Source organism: Asterias rubens, chromosome 1, assembly GCF_902459465.1.
Source record: "Asterias rubens chromosome 1, eAstRub1.3, whole genome shotgun sequence".
Classification (NCBI taxonomy): Eukaryota; Metazoa; Echinodermata; class Asteroidea; order Forcipulatida; family Asteriidae; genus Asterias; species Asterias rubens.
The window spans coordinates 27,440,550-27,459,837 of record NC_047062.1 but is presented as its reverse complement, the minus strand read 5'-3'; the positions used below and the strand labels follow the sequence as shown (position 1 = coordinate 27,459,837).

General features: G+C 38.6%; 1 protein-coding gene across 1 annotated transcript; it reads left to right on the top strand.

The window, feature by feature from the left end:
- The first annotated feature begins 12,149 nt into the window (after positions 1 to 12,149).
- On the top strand, positions 12,150 to 12,599 carry LOC117291844. The gene has a single exon (XM_033773812.1). It carries the CDS (start codon positions 12,150 to 12,152, stop codon positions 12,597 to 12,599), a length of 450 nt encoding a protein of 149 aa, XP_033629703.1.
- Positions 12,600 to 19,288: the final 6,689 nt, after the last annotated feature.

The window sequence follows — 19,288 nt, the reverse complement described above, 5'->3', positions numbered from 1 at the left end:
GAAGTCAAATTTGTGGAATTAAATTTAAAGTAGCAAGAAAGAGTGATACCTAGTGATTTCAAATCTATGTTTGTTTAAAAAAAAATTCTTGGTTTTCCATGTTTTTCATCGTTTACTAAAAAAACTTTTTTTTTGCCAAATTCATGATTTTTGGGAAATGTTTGGCACAATTGTCTACTATGCCTTCCTGGTTACATTTGAGATAATATTTTAATTATTCTTGGCTTAAAACATATTCCTGGTGGTAAGTATTCACAATTTTAAAGAAACTTCATTGTAAATTTATTCACAGGGTGCTGCCACTCGTTTTAATTAGCCCTTAATTACCAATTATGAAATGTAATATCCATGACATTGCATGGTGTTTAGTTTTATATTCTAAAGCCAGTAACAGATATTTTCATGAGACTTCATACGCAAAGCTAGTTTTTAGGGGCTAATCCTATAATGCAAGAAAATTAATAAAAACTTAATTACAATTGTGCTAACGAGCGTCATGGACATTACATTTAGCGTCATGGACATTACGTCATGGACATCACATGTCACATGACACTTACCTTTTGGAAGGTACATGTATGTAAATGCTACAATTTATCAATTGGACCAATTGTAGGTAAACTAGACTAGTCAAAGAGAACATTTGTCATAGACCTCATCAGAAATTTGCTTCAAGCTCATGTTTAGCAGCACGTTTAGTGGCAACATCGTGCACAGATTCTACAAACTGACAGCCCAAATCCTAGCTTTTCAGGTGAGTTTTCTCATGGAACTGTTCTTTCCTAAAAACATTCAAGTGACATTTTACATACTGAAATGTATGTGAACTGTTGGTGAGACAGGTTTAAATGAATGTAGGACATTATAAACACACTTTATCATCAAAGAAGACTTCTCAAGGCCTAGGCGTAATGCAGATTTGTACACATCTACGGATAGCTTGGATACAAAGACGTCATACATAAAGTAATTTTTTATTGTTACATAATTTCAGAATGGCTAAGACTTGAGTAGAGAGTCAGAAAAAGTATAGAGAGAAAACAAGACAAAATCTGGAAACATGATTGTGATAAACAAAGCCCCATGCAGCCAATCTTTCCCTCATTTGTTGTTCTCCGTTCTTGTTTTGCATGTCAATCTAGGTGAAACGTGTAGAGGATGACCTTAATGACTGTCTCGTATTTGGAAAACTAAGGAAGCAGCTACGTTTGGCCTGTTCCTCCCAAGAAGTCATCCCAACTCATTTTAACTGATCTTCTGGGAATTGTTCACCCAGTCTTGAACATAGCAGTATCCAGATCAACTTTGAAAACTACAGAAACCTTTAATGTTTAATTTCCATTTACTGTCGTCACAAAATGTTGACGGAAGATGTTCAGTATATTACTCAAGATCAACAATCACCTTGTGAGAAACACATAAAAGAGAATTATGTGAAAGATAATTAGAAAAGAAAGGTTACTTTATGTATACCTACTGTACATCTCTGGTCTATCATAACTACTCCAAGGCAAAAGCCACCCTGGTTAGATGTGGCAGAAAGTGCAAAAAGGGGACTTACCAAGGGGCGGGGTTTAAGTGAGATTCTGGGGGAGTTTTGGTTCTTAAAAATGTTTGGAAGAGGTTCAACATTAAGATAGGGACATTCATTATAGTTTAAAACACATATTAACAGCAAGGCAGCACACGGGTTTACAAATTCAGGGTAAAAGCATGATGCATCATTTTACAAGTTTGACGTAATGTCCATGACGCTAAAAATAACCCAAAATGTAATGTCCATGACGCTCCATTAAAAGACGTGTAACAAGAAAGTTGACAGGTTTTCATAAAAATATTATCACTGTTCATGTTAACTACTTCCCTGTTTAGAAAATAAAAGGTATTCTACAAATTTTGAACTTTAACTTCACAGAGTTTTGGAATTGAGTGTGTTGTACCCAAAACTTACTTCAGTTTTTCGTAATGTCCATGACGCTCGTTAGCAATGCTCTGACTCCTTAATTAATTTGAACTTTTCCAAATAAATAGTATCATTTGACTTACTAGGACACAAGATACTAGTATCAAACACAAAACTATAAATCAAAGCCACTTGGTGTGTTTAACTGACCAACAAAGTTCTAAAAATGTCTCCAAACGTTATGTCCATGACGTGGAATTGCCCTTATGGCGAATTAGTCCAGAAGTGGACGGAACAATCTGATTGGTCGGAATCGCAAAAACCTTGCGACAAGATGAATATTCAAACAAAAAACTCCTGCGGGATAGGTTGTGAGTTTTATCCGGTTGTGAAGAAAATACATCGTCAAACGTTGTTGTGATGTGGACGATCTTTGGTAAATATGACAAAGATTAATGCAGCTAGCACAGGTGTTTAACAATAAAACATGAACAAGATGGATACTGAGATCTATGTTGAGCCGCTCAACATTGAAAGTCTCATTAGGTGTACCGGGCAAATTTACCATCAATAGTGACTGAAGTCATTGAAAGATTTTTGCAACGCACTGCTGAGTGAAACATTTGTCATGTTTGTCAACAACAACCCGACAACCTCTCCCTCATCGTGTAGGCTAGCTACACGTAGTGTATCAACTGGCTCCATACTTCAGCTCAAATGTACTCATGATGTACTGTGCTGACTTATCAAAGACTAGATCATGATCAAATAAGGTAATTTTTATTAAGATGGCTTTCCACTAAGCACTTATATATACAAATGTGTAGTTTTTGTTAATATTATGTTTACTTATTTATTTGGATTCGGCAAAAGTATATATCTGATTGTGATGATAATGAGGCCACGGGAGGGCCAGATCAGGACTACTCAGTTTTGTCAGCACTCAATCTAAATCTTATTCTTGCTAATTTATAAGGTTGGTTGACTCGAGGAGTGTAAAGCCTGGGCCATACTTCCTGCGAATGCGAAGGCGAAGGGAATTTGACGTGAATTTGACGTCACAACTTCATTTTTGCTACGAATTTACAAGAGAGTTGAGCACAACTCAACCCCTGCGAATTATTTGTTGCAAATTTGTGACGTCAGGTTCGTATCCCATTCCCAGCAAGTATGAACTGGGGTTGAAGGTCCCGTACCAATGCGGAAAAGTGTACAGCCTAGTTTTTTCAAATTGTCACCTTCTTGATTGAGAAAACTGAATTTCTACTCACATTATTCCTTTGTAGCCGGAACCATCGAAAGGGGAGTTTGAAAATTGTTAATTTTTATCCTTTGATGACATTATTTTGTGAAAATGAAATATAAATTGACGTCTCCGATCTGATGATAGACACGTCTTGGGCCCAATTTAAAAAAACTTGTACCGGTAAGCAGCTGTTTTTCGCTTACAGAGCCTCCCTTAGCAGAATTTAATTGTTAACCGAAAAGGGTAAATTCTAGCTATCGCATGGTACGCACAATAGTGACGTAACAATGCACATTTTTCTGCTACAGGAAGCACATAAGTTTGTTTATGAAATTGGGCCCAGTGGCGCTGATTGACGCTCTACCAGGGCCAATTCTTGCTATGATAGTAAACCATTTTGTTTCTTTGGGGGATGTACATGTTCATGTACAATTACTACTACTCTTAGAACTATATGAGGTTTGTTCCACCTTTGTCTCAAAAATAAGCAGATCTACAATGTAGGAGTACTACTACTACTACATGTAGCTACATGCCATGTAAATATGTACTCTTTTTTTTTCACAGGATGCCAATGTTGAAGGAAAAGCAATTGCAGTTGTTATTCTCCACTTGTCGCACTAATGGGAGACCAGGTGAAGAAGCTAAACCAAAATAGCATCAGGGCTGGATACATTGGTGACATGAAAGATGTCGACTATCTTCAAGCAAGCAGGAATCAAGGTGTATCACTTCGCTCCTAAGAAACTCCATCGCTCTCTCCAATCCAATTTTATTACACACAGCGCATCCAGCCTGTGCGCGACTAACGCCCAACAGAGAACAGATCAACCACAGGACTAACATCCCATATATTTGGATATATTGAAGTTACACTTCCAGGGGTTATGATCAAGCAAGGCATGCTGGGAAAAAATGGCGCGGCGAGATCGATCATCCCTGGGAACGAGGATGGTACACACCCTATGGGCAATTCCACCAAAAAGTGTCCTCGGCCCAAAAAATTGAAGTCAAATTTGTGGAATTAAATTTAAAGTAGCAAGAAAGAGTGATACCTAGTGATTTCAAATCTATGTTTGTTTAAAAAAAAATTCTTGGTTTTCCATGTTTTTCATCGTTTACTAAAAAAACTTTTTTTTTGCCAAATTCATGATTTTTGGGAAATGTTTGGCACAATTGTCTACTATGCCTTCCTGGTTACATTTGAGATAATATTTTAATTATTCTTGGCTTAAAACATATTCCTGGTGGTAAGTATTCACAATTTTAAAGAAACTTCATTGTAAATTTATTCACAGGGTGCTGCCACTCGTTTTAATTAGCCCTTAATTACCAATTATGAAATGTAATATCCATGACATTGCATGGTGTTTAGTTTTATATTCTAAAGCCAGTAACAGATATTTTCATGAGACTTCATACGCAAAGCTAGTTTTTAGGGGCTAATCCTATAATGCAAGAAAATTAATAAAAACTTAATTACAATTGTGCTAACGAGCGTCATGGACATTACATTTAGCGTCATGGACATTACGTCATGGACATCACATGTCACATGACACTTACCTTTTGGAAGGTACATGTATGTAAATGCTACAATTTATCAATTGGACCAATTGTAGGTAAACTAGACTAGTCAAAGAGAACATTTGTCATAGACCTCATCAGAAATTTGCTTCAAGCTCATGTTTAGCAGCACGTTTAGTGGCAACATCGTGCACAGATTCTACAAACTGACAGCCCAAATCCTAGCTTTTCAGGTGAGTTTTCTCATGGAACTGTTCTTTCCTAAAAACATTCAAGTGACATTTTACATACTGAAATGTATGTGAACTGTTGGTGAGACAGGTTTAAATGAATGTAGGACATTATAAACACACTTTATCATCAAAGAAGACTTCTCAAGGCCTAGGCGTAATGCAGATTTGTACACATCTACGGATAGCTTGGATACAAAGACGTCATACATAAAGTAATTTTTTATTGTTACATAATTTCAGAATGGCTAAGACTTGAGTAGAGAGTCAGAAAAAGTATAGAGAGAAAACAAGACAAAATCTGGAAACATGATTGTGATAAACAAAGCCCCATGCAGCCAATCTTTCCCTCATTTGTTGTTCTCCGTTCTTGTTTTGCATGTCAATCTAGGTGAAACGTGTAGAGGATGACCTTAATGACTGTCTCGTATTTGGAAAACTAAGGAAGCAGCTACGTTTGGCCTGTTCCTCCCAAGAAGTCATCCCAACTCATTTTAACTGATCTTCTGGGAATTGTTCACCCAGTCTTGAACATAGCAGTATCCAGATCAACTTTGAAAACTACAGAAACCTTTAATGTTTAATTTCCATTTACTGTCGTCACAAAATGTTGACGGAAGATGTTCAGTATATTACTCAAGATCAACAATCACCTTGTGAGAAACACATAAAAGAGAATTATGTGAAAGATAATTAGAAAAGAAAGGTTACTTTATGTATACCTACTGTACATCTCTGGTCTATCATAACTACTCCAAGGCAAAAGCCACCCTGGTTAGATGTGGCAGAAAGTGCAAAAAGGGGACTTACCAAGGGGCGGGGTTTAAGTGAGATTCTGGGGGAGTTTTGGTTCTTAAAAATGTTTGGAAGAGGTTCAACATTAAGATAGGGACATTCATTATAGTTTAAAACACATATTAACAGCAAGGCAGCACACGGGTTTACAAATTCAGGGTAAAAGCATGATGCATCATTTTACAAGTTTGACGTAATGTCCATGACGCTAAAAATAACCCAAAATGTAATGTCCATGACGCTCCATTAAAAGACGTGTAACAAGAAAGTTGACAGGTTTTCATAAAAATATTATCACTGTTCATGTTAACTACTTCCCTGTTTAGAAAATAAAAGGTATTCTACAAATTTTGAACTTTAACTTCACAGAGTTTTGGAATTGAGTGTGTTGTACCCAAAACTTACTTCAGTTTTTCGTAATGTCCATGACGCTCGTTAGCAATGCTCTGACTCCTTAATTAATTTGAACTTTTCCAAATAAATAGTATCATTTGACTTACTAGGACACAAGATACTAGTATCAAACACAAAACTATAAATCAAAGCCACTTGGTGTGTTTAACTGACCAACAAAGTTCTAAAAATGTCTCCAAACGTTATGTCCATGACGTGGAATTGCCCTTATGGCGAATTAGTCCAGAAGTGGACGGAACAATCTGATTGGTCGGAATCGCAAAAACCTTGCGACAAGATGAATATTCAAACAAAAAACTCCTGCGGGATAGGTTGTGAGTTTTATCCGGTTGTGAAGAAAATACATCGTCAAACGTTGTTGTGATGTGGACGATCTTTGGTAAATATGACAAAGATTAATGCAGCTAGCACAGGTGTTTAACAATAAAACATGAACAAGATGGATACTGAGATCTATGTTGAGCCGCTCAACATTGAAAGTCTCATTAGGTGTACCGGGCAAATTTACCATCAATAGTGACTGAAGTCATTGAAAGATTTTTGCAACGCACTGCTGAGTGAAACATTTGTCATGTTTGTCAACAACAACCCGACAACCTCTCCCTCATCGTGTAGGCTAGCTACACGTAGTGTATCAACTGGCTCCATACTTCAGCTCAAATGTACTCATGATGTACTGTGCTGACTTATCAAAGACTAGATCATGATCAAATAAGGTAATTTTTATTAAGATGGCTTTCCACTAAGCACTTATATATACAAATGTGTAGTTTTTGTTAATATTATGTTTACTTATTTATTTGGATTCGGCAAAAGTATATATCTGATTGTGATGATAATGAGGCCACGGGAGGGCCAGATCAGGACTACTCAGTTTTGTCAGCACTCAATCTAAATCTTATTCTTGCTAATTTATAAGGTTGGTTGACTCGAGGAGTGTAAAGCCTGGGCCATACTTCCTGCGAATGCGAAGGCGAAGGGAATTTGACGTGAATTTGACGTCACAACTTCATTTTTGCTACGAATTTACAAGAGAGTTGAGCACAACTCAACCCCTGCGAATTATTTGTTGCAAATTTGTGACGTCAGGTTCGTATCCCATTCCCAGCAAGTATGAACTGGGGTTGAAGGTCCCGTACCAATGCGGAAAAGTGTACAGCCTAGTTTTTTTCAAATTGTCACCTTCTTGATTGAGAAAACTGAATTTCTACTCACATTATTCCTTTGTAGCCGGAACCATCGAAAGGGGAGTTTGAAAATTGTTAATTTTTATCCTTTGATGACATTATTTTGTGAAAATGAAATATAAATTGACGTCTCCGATCTGATGATAGACACGTCTTGGGCCCAATTTAAAAAAACTTGTACCGGTAAGCAGCTGTTTTTCGCTTACAGAGCCTCCCTTAGCAGAATTTAATTGTTAACCGAAAAGGGTAAATTCTAGCTATCGCATGGTACGCACAATAGTGACGTAACAATGCACATTTTTCTGCTACAGGAAGCACATAAGTTTGTTTATGAAATTGGGCCCAGTGGCGCTGATTGACGCTCTACCAGGGCCAATTCTTGCTATGATAGTAAACCATTTTGTTTCTTTGGGGGATGTACATGTTCATGTACAATTACTACTACTCTTAGAACTATATGAGGTTTGTTCCACCTTTGTCTCAAAAATAAGCAGATCTACAATGTAGGAGTACTACTACTACTACATGTAGCTACATGCCATGTAAATATGTACTCTTTTTTTTTCACAGGATGCCAATGTTGAAGGAAAAGCAATTGCAGTTGTTATTCTCCACTTGTCGCACTAATGGGAGACCAGGTGAAGAAGCTAAACCAAAATAGCATCAGGGCTGGATACATTGGTGACATGAAAGATGTCGACTATCTTCAAGCAAGCAGAAATCAAGGTGTATCACTTCGCTCCTAAGAAACTCCATCGCTCTCTCCAATCCAATTTTATTACACACAGCGCATCCAGCCTGTGCGCGACTAACGCCCAACAGAGAACAGATCAACCACAGGACTAACATCCCATATATTTGGATATATTGAAGTTACACTTCCAGGGGTTATGATCAAGCAAGGCATGCTGGGAAAAAATGGCGCGGCGAGATCGATCATCCCTGGGAACGAGGATGGTACACACCCTATGGGCAATTCCACCAAAAAGTGTCCTCGGCCCAAAAAATTGAAGTCAAATTTGTGGAATTAAATTTAAAGTAGCAAGAAAGAGTGATACCTAGTGATTTCAAATCTATGTTTGTTTAAAAAAAAATTCTTGGTTTTCCATGTTTTTCATCGTTTACTAAAAAAACTTTTTTTTTGCCAAATTCATGATTTTTGGGAAATGTTTGGCACAATTGTCTACTATGCCTTCCTGGTTACATTTGAGATAATATTTTAATTATTCTTGGCTTAAAACATATTCCTGGTGGTAAGTATTCACAATTTTAAAGAAACTTCATTGTAAATTTATTCACAGGGTGCTGCCACTCGTTTTAATTAGCCCTTAATTACCAATTATGAAATGTAATATCCATGACATTGCATGGTGTTTAGTTTTATATTCTAAAGCCAGTAACAGATATTTTCATGAGACTTCATACGCAAAGCTAGTTTTTAGGGGCTAATCCTATAATGCAAGAAAATTAATAAAAACTTAATTACAATTGTGCTAACGAGCGTCATGGACATTACATTTAGCGTCATGGACATTACGTCATGGACATCACATGTCACATGACACTTACCTTTTGGAAGGTACATGTATGTAAATGCTACAATTTATCAATTGGACCAATTGTAGGTAAACTAGACTAGTCAAAGAGAACATTTGTCATAGACCTCATCAGAAATTTGCTTCAAGCTCATGTTTAGCAGCACGTTTAGTGGCAACATCGTGCACAGATTCTACAAACTGACAGCCCAAATCCTAGCTTTTCAGGTGAGTTTTCTCATGGAACTGTTCTTTCCTAAAAACATTCAAGTGACATTTTACATACTGAAATGTATGTGAACTGTTGGTGAGACAGGTTTAAATGAATGTAGGACATTATAAACACACTTTATCATCAAAGAAGACTTCTCAAGGCCTAGGCGTAATGCAGATTTGTACACATCTACGGATAGCTTGGATACAAAGACGTCATACATAAAGTAATTTTTTATTGTTACATAATTTCAGAATGGCTAAGACTTGAGTAGAGAGTCAGAAAAAGTATAGAGAGAAAACAAGACAAAATCTGGAAACATGATTGTGATAAACAAAGCCCCATGCAGCCAATCTTTCCCTCATTTGTTGTTCTCCGTTCTTGTTTTGCATGTCAATCTAGGTGAAACGTGTAGAGGATGACCTTAATGACTGTCTCGTATTTGGAAAACTAAGGAAGCAGCTACGTTTGGCCTGTTCCTCCCAAGAAGTCATCCCAACTCATTTTAACTGATCTTCTGGGAATTGTTCACCCAGTCTTGAACATAGCAGTATCCAGATCAACTTTGAAAACTACAGAAACCTTTAATGTTTAATTTCCATTTACTGTCGTCACAAAATGTTGACGGAAGATGTTCAGTATATTACTCAAGATCAACAATCACCTTGTGAGAAACACATAAAAGAGAATTATGTGAAAGATAATTAGAAAAGAAAGGTTACTTTATGTATACCTACTGTACATCTCTGGTCTATCATAACTACTCCAAGGCAAAAGCCACCCTGGTTAGATGTGGCAGAAAGTGCAAAAAGGGGACTTACCAAGGGGCGGGGTTTAAGTGAGATTCTGGGGGAGTTTTGGTTCTTAAAAATGTTTGGAAGAGGTTCAACATTAAGATAGGGACATTCATTATAGTTTAAAACACATATTAACAGCAAGGCAGCACACGGGTTTACAAATTCAGGGTAAAAGCATGATGCATCATTTTACAAGTTTGACGTAATGTCCATGACGCTAAAAATAACCCAAAATGTAATGTCCATGACGCTCCATTAAAAGACGTGTAACAAGAAAGTTGACAGGTTTTCATAAAAATATTATCACTGTTCATGTTAACTACTTCCCTGTTTAGAAAATAAAAGGTATTCTACAAATTTTGAACTTTAACTTCACAGAGTTTTGGAATTGAGTGTGTTGTACCCAAAACTTACTTCAGTTTTTCGTAATGTCCATGACGCTCGTTAGCAATGCTCTGACTCCTTAATTAATTTGAACTTTTCCAAATAAATAGTATCATTTGACTTACTAGGACACAAGATACTAGTATCAAACACAAAACTATAAATCAAAGCCACTTGGTGTGTTTAACTGACCAACAAAGTTCTAAAAATGTCTCCAAACGTTATGTCCATGACGTGGAATTGCCCTTATGGCGAATTAGTCCAGAAGTGGACGGAACAATCTGATTGGTCGGAATCGCAAAAACCTTGCGACAAGATGAATATTCAAACAAAAAACTCCTGCGGGATAGGTTGTGAGTTTTATCCGGTTGTGAAGAAAATACATCGTCAAACGTTGTTGTGATGTGGACGATCTTTGGTAAATATGACAAAGATTAATGCAGCTAGCACAGGTGTTTAACAATAAAACATGAACAAGATGGATACTGAGATCTATGTTGAGCCGCTCAACATTGAAAGTCTCATTAGGTGTACCGGGCAAATTTACCATCAATAGTGACTGAAGTCATTGAAAGATTTTTGCAACGCACTGCTGAGTGAAACATTTGTCATGTTTGTCAACAACAACCCGACAACCTCTCCCTCATCGTGTAGGCTAGCTACACGTAGTGTATCAACTGGCTCCATACTTCAGCTCAAATGTACTCATGATGTACTGTGCTGACTTATCAAAGACTAGATCATGATCAAATAAGGTAATTTTTATTAAGATGGCTTTCCACTAAGCACTTATATATACAAATGTGTAGTTTTTGTTAATATTATGTTTACTTATTTATTTGGATTCGGCAAAAGTATATATCTGATTGTGATGATAATGAGGCCACGGGAGGGCCAGATCAGGACTACTCAGTTTTGTCAGCACTCAATCTAAATCTTATTCTTGCTAATTTATAAGGTTGGTTGACTCGAGGAGTGTAAAGCCTGGGCCATACTTCCTGCGAATGCGAAGGCGAAGGGAATTTGACGTGAATTTGACGTCACAACTTCATTTTTGCTACGAATTTACAAGAGAGTTGAGCACAACTCAACCCCTGCGAATTATTTGTTGCAAATTTGTGACGTCAGGTTCGTATCCCATTCCCAGCAAGTATGAACTGGGGTTGAAGGTCCCGTACCAATGCGGAAAAGTGTACAGCCTAGTTTTTTCAAATTGTCACCTTCTTGATTGAGAAAACTGAATTTCTACTCACATTATTCCTTTGTAGCCGGAACCATCGAAAGGGGAGTTTGAAAATTGTTAATTTTTATCCTTTGATGACATTATTTTGTGAAAATGAAATATAAATTGACGTCTCCGATCTGATGATAGACACGTCTTGGGCCCAATTTAAAAAAACTTGTACCGGTAAGCAGCTGTTTTTCGCTTACAGAGCCTCCCTTAGCAGAATTTAATTGTTAACCGAAAAGGGTAAATTCTAGCTATCGCATGGTACGCACAATAGTGACGTAACAATGCACATTTTTCTGCTACAGGAAGCACATAAGTTTGTTTATGAAATTGGGCCCAGTGGCGCTGATTGACGCTCTACCAGGGCCAATTCTTGCTATGATAGTAAACCATTTTGTTTCTTTGGGGATGTACATGTTCATGTACAATTACTACTACTCTTAGAACTATATGAGGTTTGTTCCACCTTTGTCTCAAAAATAAGCAGATCTACAATGTAGGAGTACTACTACTACTACATGTAGCTACATGCCATGTAAATATGTACTCTTTTTTTTTCACAGGATGCCAATGTTGAAGGAAAAGCAATTGCAGTTGTTATTCTCCACTTGTCGCACTAATGGGAGACCAGGTGAAGAAGCTAAACCAAAATAGCATCAGGGCTGGATACATTGGTGACATGAAAGATGTCGACTATCTTCAAGCAAGCAGGAATCAAGGTGTATCACTTCGCTCCTAAGAAACTCCATCGCTCTCTCCAATCACACAAGGACAAGAAGGACCCCTCCACTCGTGCCAGAGTCTACCGCATTCCATGCGAATGTGGTAAGGTTTACGTCGTGGAAACCGGACGTAACCTTCCAACTAGACTAAAGGAACACCGAGCACACAGAAGGAGGGGAGACTTTGATAAATCCGCCATCGTCAAGCATTCCCACATCACTGACAACCAGGTTGACTGGGAAGCAGCAGAAATCATCGCTCCAATCCAGGCGTGGCAACCAAGGCGCATCAGAGAGGCCATCGAGATCCACAAGCATGACACCGTACCCCAAGACATCGGCGTCCACATCAGCGACATCTGGCTCCCCCTCCTCCCGACCAAAGGATCTTCGATATCCACGGTCACCCCCTAGGCCCCCAACCCCTCAACCATAAGACTCCTTTGTGTCATCTATACCCTCAGTCCCCTAGGCCCTACACCCTCCCTATCCCCTGTGCTTGATCCTACTGACACAGTTTAGTGAGAGCACCCCCCCCCCCCCCCCCCCCACACTACCCCAGCAGGTTTCACCAAGCATCATCGAGCTTAACTTCCCGCCTCCATTTCCCGCCTTCGTGCATCTCCAAGCTAATCCGCCTCCACGGTACTTAAGCAGCATGCAGCATCAAAGTCCAGCTTTATCCAGAAGACGATCAGAGCATACTGAGCGAAACATCGAGTTAAACCAACGGTTCTTTTCAGAACCACCCGAACTCATTAGAGAAAGTTATTACATGGTGTTACCGCAAACCTTTCCATAATGTATTTCCACCATTTAAAGTTTCAAATCCTACTAATCAGGATGACAATTTAAAGAAAAAAGTGTTGCTTGCATGCACAGCTGTGAAATTTCAGAATGTACAGTATTATACACAATAGCAACAGATCAATTCAATGGAGACAAACAGGACTACTAATCTTCTAAACTAGGCTAGACTCTGCCAATAACAACTTTTTAAGTTTGTGTTGAAAATGTGTTTTGTTACAGGGGATTTAACTTGGGAAAGCTTGAAGCATTCAGGATTTTAGGATGTCCTGGGAGGGCAAATTCACTGCTATCAGGAAAAGCGATACGGAAGACAGTTAGCTTATAGCCTTACAGCATTGTGTGCTCATACTGCTCATTGCAACCATAGCATTCTGCTGGGAATGCATGTTAAAAATCTGCACAGTGTATGGCCTATCAAGGACATTTAACTACTATTTGCACCACTGTGAACAAAGAGGGCGCATGATTCAAATCATTCCCGTTTTGGCGTGCCCGCAGCTGGACGTGAACTGGTTCGTCTCCGGTTGGACTTTCCAGTATACACTACATGTATTGTATTTTACTCCGTCTAGACAAGGCTTTCCGTCGATTTCGGGCTTTAGAATGTTTCTAAACGAGTATATCAGATGGGCAGAACATCATGTAATGCGTGTAAATGTAAATGGCCTTAACAAGTTGGCTATCTACATTAGCTGTGTTGACGGTTGACGTAGCAGTTTTTACCAAATGGCATCGGGCGTTCCAACCCTTGGGCTGTCATTTAGGTTTGGGTGAGAAATGGAGAGTTTTGGTAAGAAATGGGAGGTTTTGGGTTTCCCTTGCTTTGTCGGCGTGAGAAAGCAGGCTACAGGGTTAGAAGCGAACAATTGTTTACACCCATATCTAAACTTAAATGTAGAGTCTTGAGCCCGCGAGTGAGCAGTGGTGCAAATAGGATACTATTTCCAAGAGACACTGAAAGGACGCATCGGACAGGATGAACTGGCCTTCTCAAATACCCAGGATGCCTCTCAGGATGTCAGGTTGAACAGTCCATGAAAGACTATGTATGAACAGTTCGGATTGGTGAAGGAGCATTCTTCTGAATTACTATGAATAATTATGGTGCTGCACGTTGTAGTACTGTTCAGCACCTCTGCTGTGACAACTGTTGTTCAGCACAGTCAGATCATAAATGAGGCCTGGTATTTTCGGAACACGTCGGCAGCACTGACAGTTCAAGTTGTGATGATGTTGAGGATGTCTAAAAAATAAGTTATTAATATTTAAAGGAACATTACAAATTGGTTTTGCTAGCAAAAAGTTGTTGTCAAGTGTAAACACTTTATGTAATCCACCATACACATAAACTGACAAACCTGTAGAAAAATGAGATCGATCGGCCATCTGGGTCACGAGAAGTAACAAAAACGATTACAACTTTTGCATTGCATCAGATGCCAAAACAAAAATGAGTAAAACGCTCACTGAGCGATAAACTCCAAATGCGAAACTAGATTATTTATTTATCATCAAATAGAACATTTCAGACAGAAATATTTCAAGGGACGACTCCGTGGCAGCATGTCGGGGGCGTTGTGGGTAGGACAGTGGAGGGCGTTATTTTGTGTGAAAGTCTTAGCATAATTGCCTCGCGACATAGGGAATATGCAAATTAGTGATTCGACTCTTCCGGTAAGTAGAGTGAAGTAGACTATACAAATTTAATATCGAACAACGTAAAGCATTCATTTCAAGCGAGTTTACCCTATTAGTAATAAACTGCTCACAAAAAGTAAGGAAACTTTTTTCAATCCAGTATATTTGTTATTATTTAATACTCTCTTTGTATATGGTATATATCATTGCAAAGCTGAACTGTTCCTCTTCAAAATGATACCACAATTGCAATGATTACATGTTGCTGGACTTGACCACGTTAATGAGAATGAGACAAAGTCACAAATCAAATGTGCCAAAATTAGCAATTTTGTGTTACCGTGTGAACAATCAAATTGACACTGTAATTCAAACAAGCAAGACAACTTACTGATCTTTATCCACTTTATTGAGACAAGAAGTTTGGTATAGAGCAAGACAACTTACTTATCTTAATACACTTTATTGATACAAGAAGTTCAGTAACGAGTGGATGATCCGAAGGCGTTGATGACAGCCATGGTACGTTCTTCTCATGCTGCACAAAAGTCTTGTGATGTGATGATGATGAGGGATTGCATTCCATTCTTCATTAAGGAACCTGGTTAGGTCAGCCACAGTTGATGCGTTGGTGGTTCTGGCACGGACAGCGAGACCAAGCTGGTCTCACAGATGTTCCATGGGATTCAGGTCGGGACTGTTAGCGGGCCAATCCATCCAGTGCACCCCAACATTGTTCAGGAGTCAGTCACCAGTCGGGCTCGTTGTCATCTTGAAAGATGGCATTTTGGTCCAAGAGTCTGCAAGTATGGGACTGCAATCGGCTGTAGAATATCGTCTTGCAAATACCCATCAAACAAGGTGTTTTTCAAGAGATGAGGGTTAATTGTTTCTGATTATTATTATTATTATTATTATTTATTCGACCAATACAAGGTACAACAAACAAGTTACAATAGCACAAGACAGAACATTAACGGGGAAAAAAAAAACAATTATAAAAAAGCAAGAAGTAAGGAAAATAAATACAGAATTAAATAAAGGAATAAGTAAGGTTAAATTAAATTAACTAAATAAATTATTTGTGTAAACCATTAATGGTTCTGAAAAGCTTGATCGGTTTGATAATGGAGCATTACCTATTGACCATTTAGCACAGACAACGGTAATTTTGGCACATTTGATTTGTGACTTTGCCTCATTGTTATTCATGTAGCCAAGTTCAGCAACATGTAATCTTTCAAATGTGGTATCATTTTAAAGAGGAACAGTTCAGCTTTGCATTGATATATACCATATACAAAGAGAGTAATAAATAATAACAAATATACTGGATTGAAAAAAGTTTCCTTACTTTTTGTGAGCAGTTTAGAAGCTGCCAGTGAGGTTTTTGCCTTCTCCTGATTGGCCAGCTTCCATAGCGCATGCTTTATTATTTAAATTGATCTTTGAATACATGAATATACATAATACGCAAGGGGGTCAAGTCTTGATTGCGAGTTAAGGCGCGTCATAGCTAATAATGTGGGTGCGTTGCAGAGATGCAGAAAAATAACCGTGATCTAAGACTTGAATCAAGTCTAGCCAAACACCTAATAACAATAGTTGCTCGGCTATTAGCCTAACACCTAAAAAACTAAAAAACAAAAACAACACATAACAATAACAATAGTTGATAACAATAGTTGTTGTTCAGCTGTTAGCCGAACGCCTAAAAAACATAACAATAACAATAGTTGTTTGTAAGGTGTTTGTGCACAAACACAAAGCTGCTCCACGTTTTTTTGCTTCCAGGGAGTGCTTCAAAGCTTTATTGAAAATCGGTTGTGTAGTTCTTGAGATGGTCCCACTTCCGCTTGACCCGGAAGTTAAGGTCATCATGGAGTCAGGGTTACCCACGGAGTCTATAACAGCAATAATTTTGAAAATCGGCCGTGTACTTCAAATAGTAACTCGATCACTATAGTTTTTAATTACCGTAATTTGACACCTGATGACGTCAAAGTATCAAAAAAATAAGTTTGATAAGGTACATGTACATGAACATGATGGTATGTAACTTGGCCCAATTCAATGCCTTTTACGAAAACCCTATTAGAACGTACGTATCCTCTCTTGGTGAGGAGAACGTACGTATCCTCTCTTGGTGAGGAGAACGTACATATCCTCTCTTGGTGAGGAGAACGTACGTATCCTCTCTTGGTGAGGAGAACGTACGTATCCTCTCTTGGTGAGGAGAACGTACGTATCCTCTCTTGGTGAGGAGAACGTACGTATCCTCTCTTGGTGAGGAGAACGTACAGTACCGATTGAAAATAACTAGACTCGTGCGATAAGTTTAGCGCGATAGAAATGCCTTGGCGCGATAGACTGTTGCGCCGCCTAACGCGTGGGTTTTATCGCGCCAGACAACAAAATGCGTAAACAGCCGTCGGCAATTAGTCGCGCGTAGGCGGTACTCTTTCGCGACAACCTCCACGCGACAATCTCCACGCGAAAAATGCTGGGCCATTCTCTTTGCATGGTTGCGTGAATGCTTGAGATGTGATTCATTGTTGTTCCCAGCTGAAACCAACCACAGTTTACAGCCTATTACATCTTTATTTGGAAGGAAAAAGCCGGTTTGATTTAAAGAACTATTTACTGAAAAGAAGTTTGAAACTCTAGCGGCATCACAAAGGAATTTTTGCTTATAGACAGCCCATTCCAAATTAACCAATGCACGAAAGTTCTATACAGTCACTTCTGTAAACCTACCGCCTAAAACTACCGGTTCTATAAACCTACCGCCTAAAACTAACCCAATAGGCAACGACTACGTCTTTATTTGGAAGGAGACAGCCGGTTTTACTGGACGAGCTAGTTTCAGAAACAAGTATAAAAAGCTAGCGGCATCACATTGGAAGTGTAGGTTATCCTCTTTTGCCACTGTCCCCAGTGAATTAAATTCCCATCAAAGGGAAAGTCGGATCCCCAAAAGACCACACTTGTTAAGCAAAGCTTCTTATTGTAAATGTTTTACCAGTGGCATCTCAAAGGAGCCGTTGAACAATGGAGCTGTCACTCATCTTATTGAAGGGTGTGCATTTATTTGGTGGGATAAATTTATAAACTTGCTTTAACATAGTTCTTCAAAAGTAGGATGTCTTACAGAAATAATTTATGATTACAAAGTCGACAGCCTGAGAGAAGGATATTGCCTCCTTGATACGTTTTATCTCCTTTACAAAGCTTATTGACCTTGCCACAGCAATTATTTCATAGAGAAAGCGGTGTAGGCCCCAAAATGATAGAAGTCCGATCCACAGCGTCAGCAAACTACGTCTTTATCTTGACGGAATCGGCAGATTTATTTGGAGGCTTTAACAATAAAGAAATTCCGAACTCCAGCGGCATCACTGAAGAAGTTGGGTTTCTCTGTTGATGAACCTCGTTACCCTCCCCCCCCCACCCCCTTTGAATGCGGTTGAAAGTGTCAATCACTTCAGGAAAATCTAGCTCCGGGACATTAATAGACAAATAAATGTTTCAGGGGTAAAAGTGTTTATGTGGATCTACTTCAGGGAAACCAGACCAAGATTAGTTTCATATAAAAGGCCCCAATTAATAATTTATAGAAAGTCCGAATGCCAACAGTTTCTAAAGAAAACGTATCATTTATTGTATGTAAGCAACTTTTGATGTGTAATGTATTCTGTGCCATTCATGATACATATGAATAGGTTAAATCAGACCTTTGACTACGTCGGACCAGCTAATAAACGCAACGATGATACATGACCCGGCCCAGCAAAACAAAAACTGCGCTTGAGGGGTGCTTCGCCTAGCATCTATATAGCGTATTTTCACGGATTATTTTTTTAGTAGCAACGATGTTTTTGCTTGTTTGCTTGCGTCCACCACGTTACTATTTTTTACTAGGTATTATTTGCCTACATTATATAATGAGCCTTACCCGAAATCTGTAGAGTTAACAGAAATGCGGCGCTTGCATAAAGGCGGAGTGATGCAAGCGCAGAGTTTTGCTGGCATGGACCCTGCATTGAGGAGTTCGCCCAGACAAGACCAGTTTCCAATAACAAAACGGAAAATGCTGGGTATGAAATTAACTCAAGAAGCCTGTAATCATATACATGTATTTACCCCCCCCCCCCGCCCCCAGGTTTGAACATCGTTAAACATCCAAAAAAGTGTCAATCACTTGAGGAAAATATTTTGGGGACTTTTAATACTAAACTGAGCCCCCCCCCCCTCCCAAGAAAGAAATAACTGAGGCATGGAACTAAAACCATTATGATTTACAGTTATGTAAAACATTGAGTAATGGCCACTAAAACTATGATCAAACCGGGAATGCTGCGTGCTTCATTGATGTACGGTTTGCCCTACAATAATTATGGCGACTTTTATAGCAACAAATCGGTTTAGAGCAAGATGATGACCTCTACTCTCCTCGCATTCAAAACTTCACATTTATGGTTTTTGATCTGCTTTGGATATCTTGGTATATGGAAAGGTAAGTCCTTTATATTCGTTATTTGGTCTATTTCTAGCCTTAGATTTTCGAGTGATTAAATTAGGAGTAGGCCTATCACTGACCGTTCTCTATAGTAATGTAGCAATGTTTGGGTTAGCCTATTTTTCGTGTTTATATG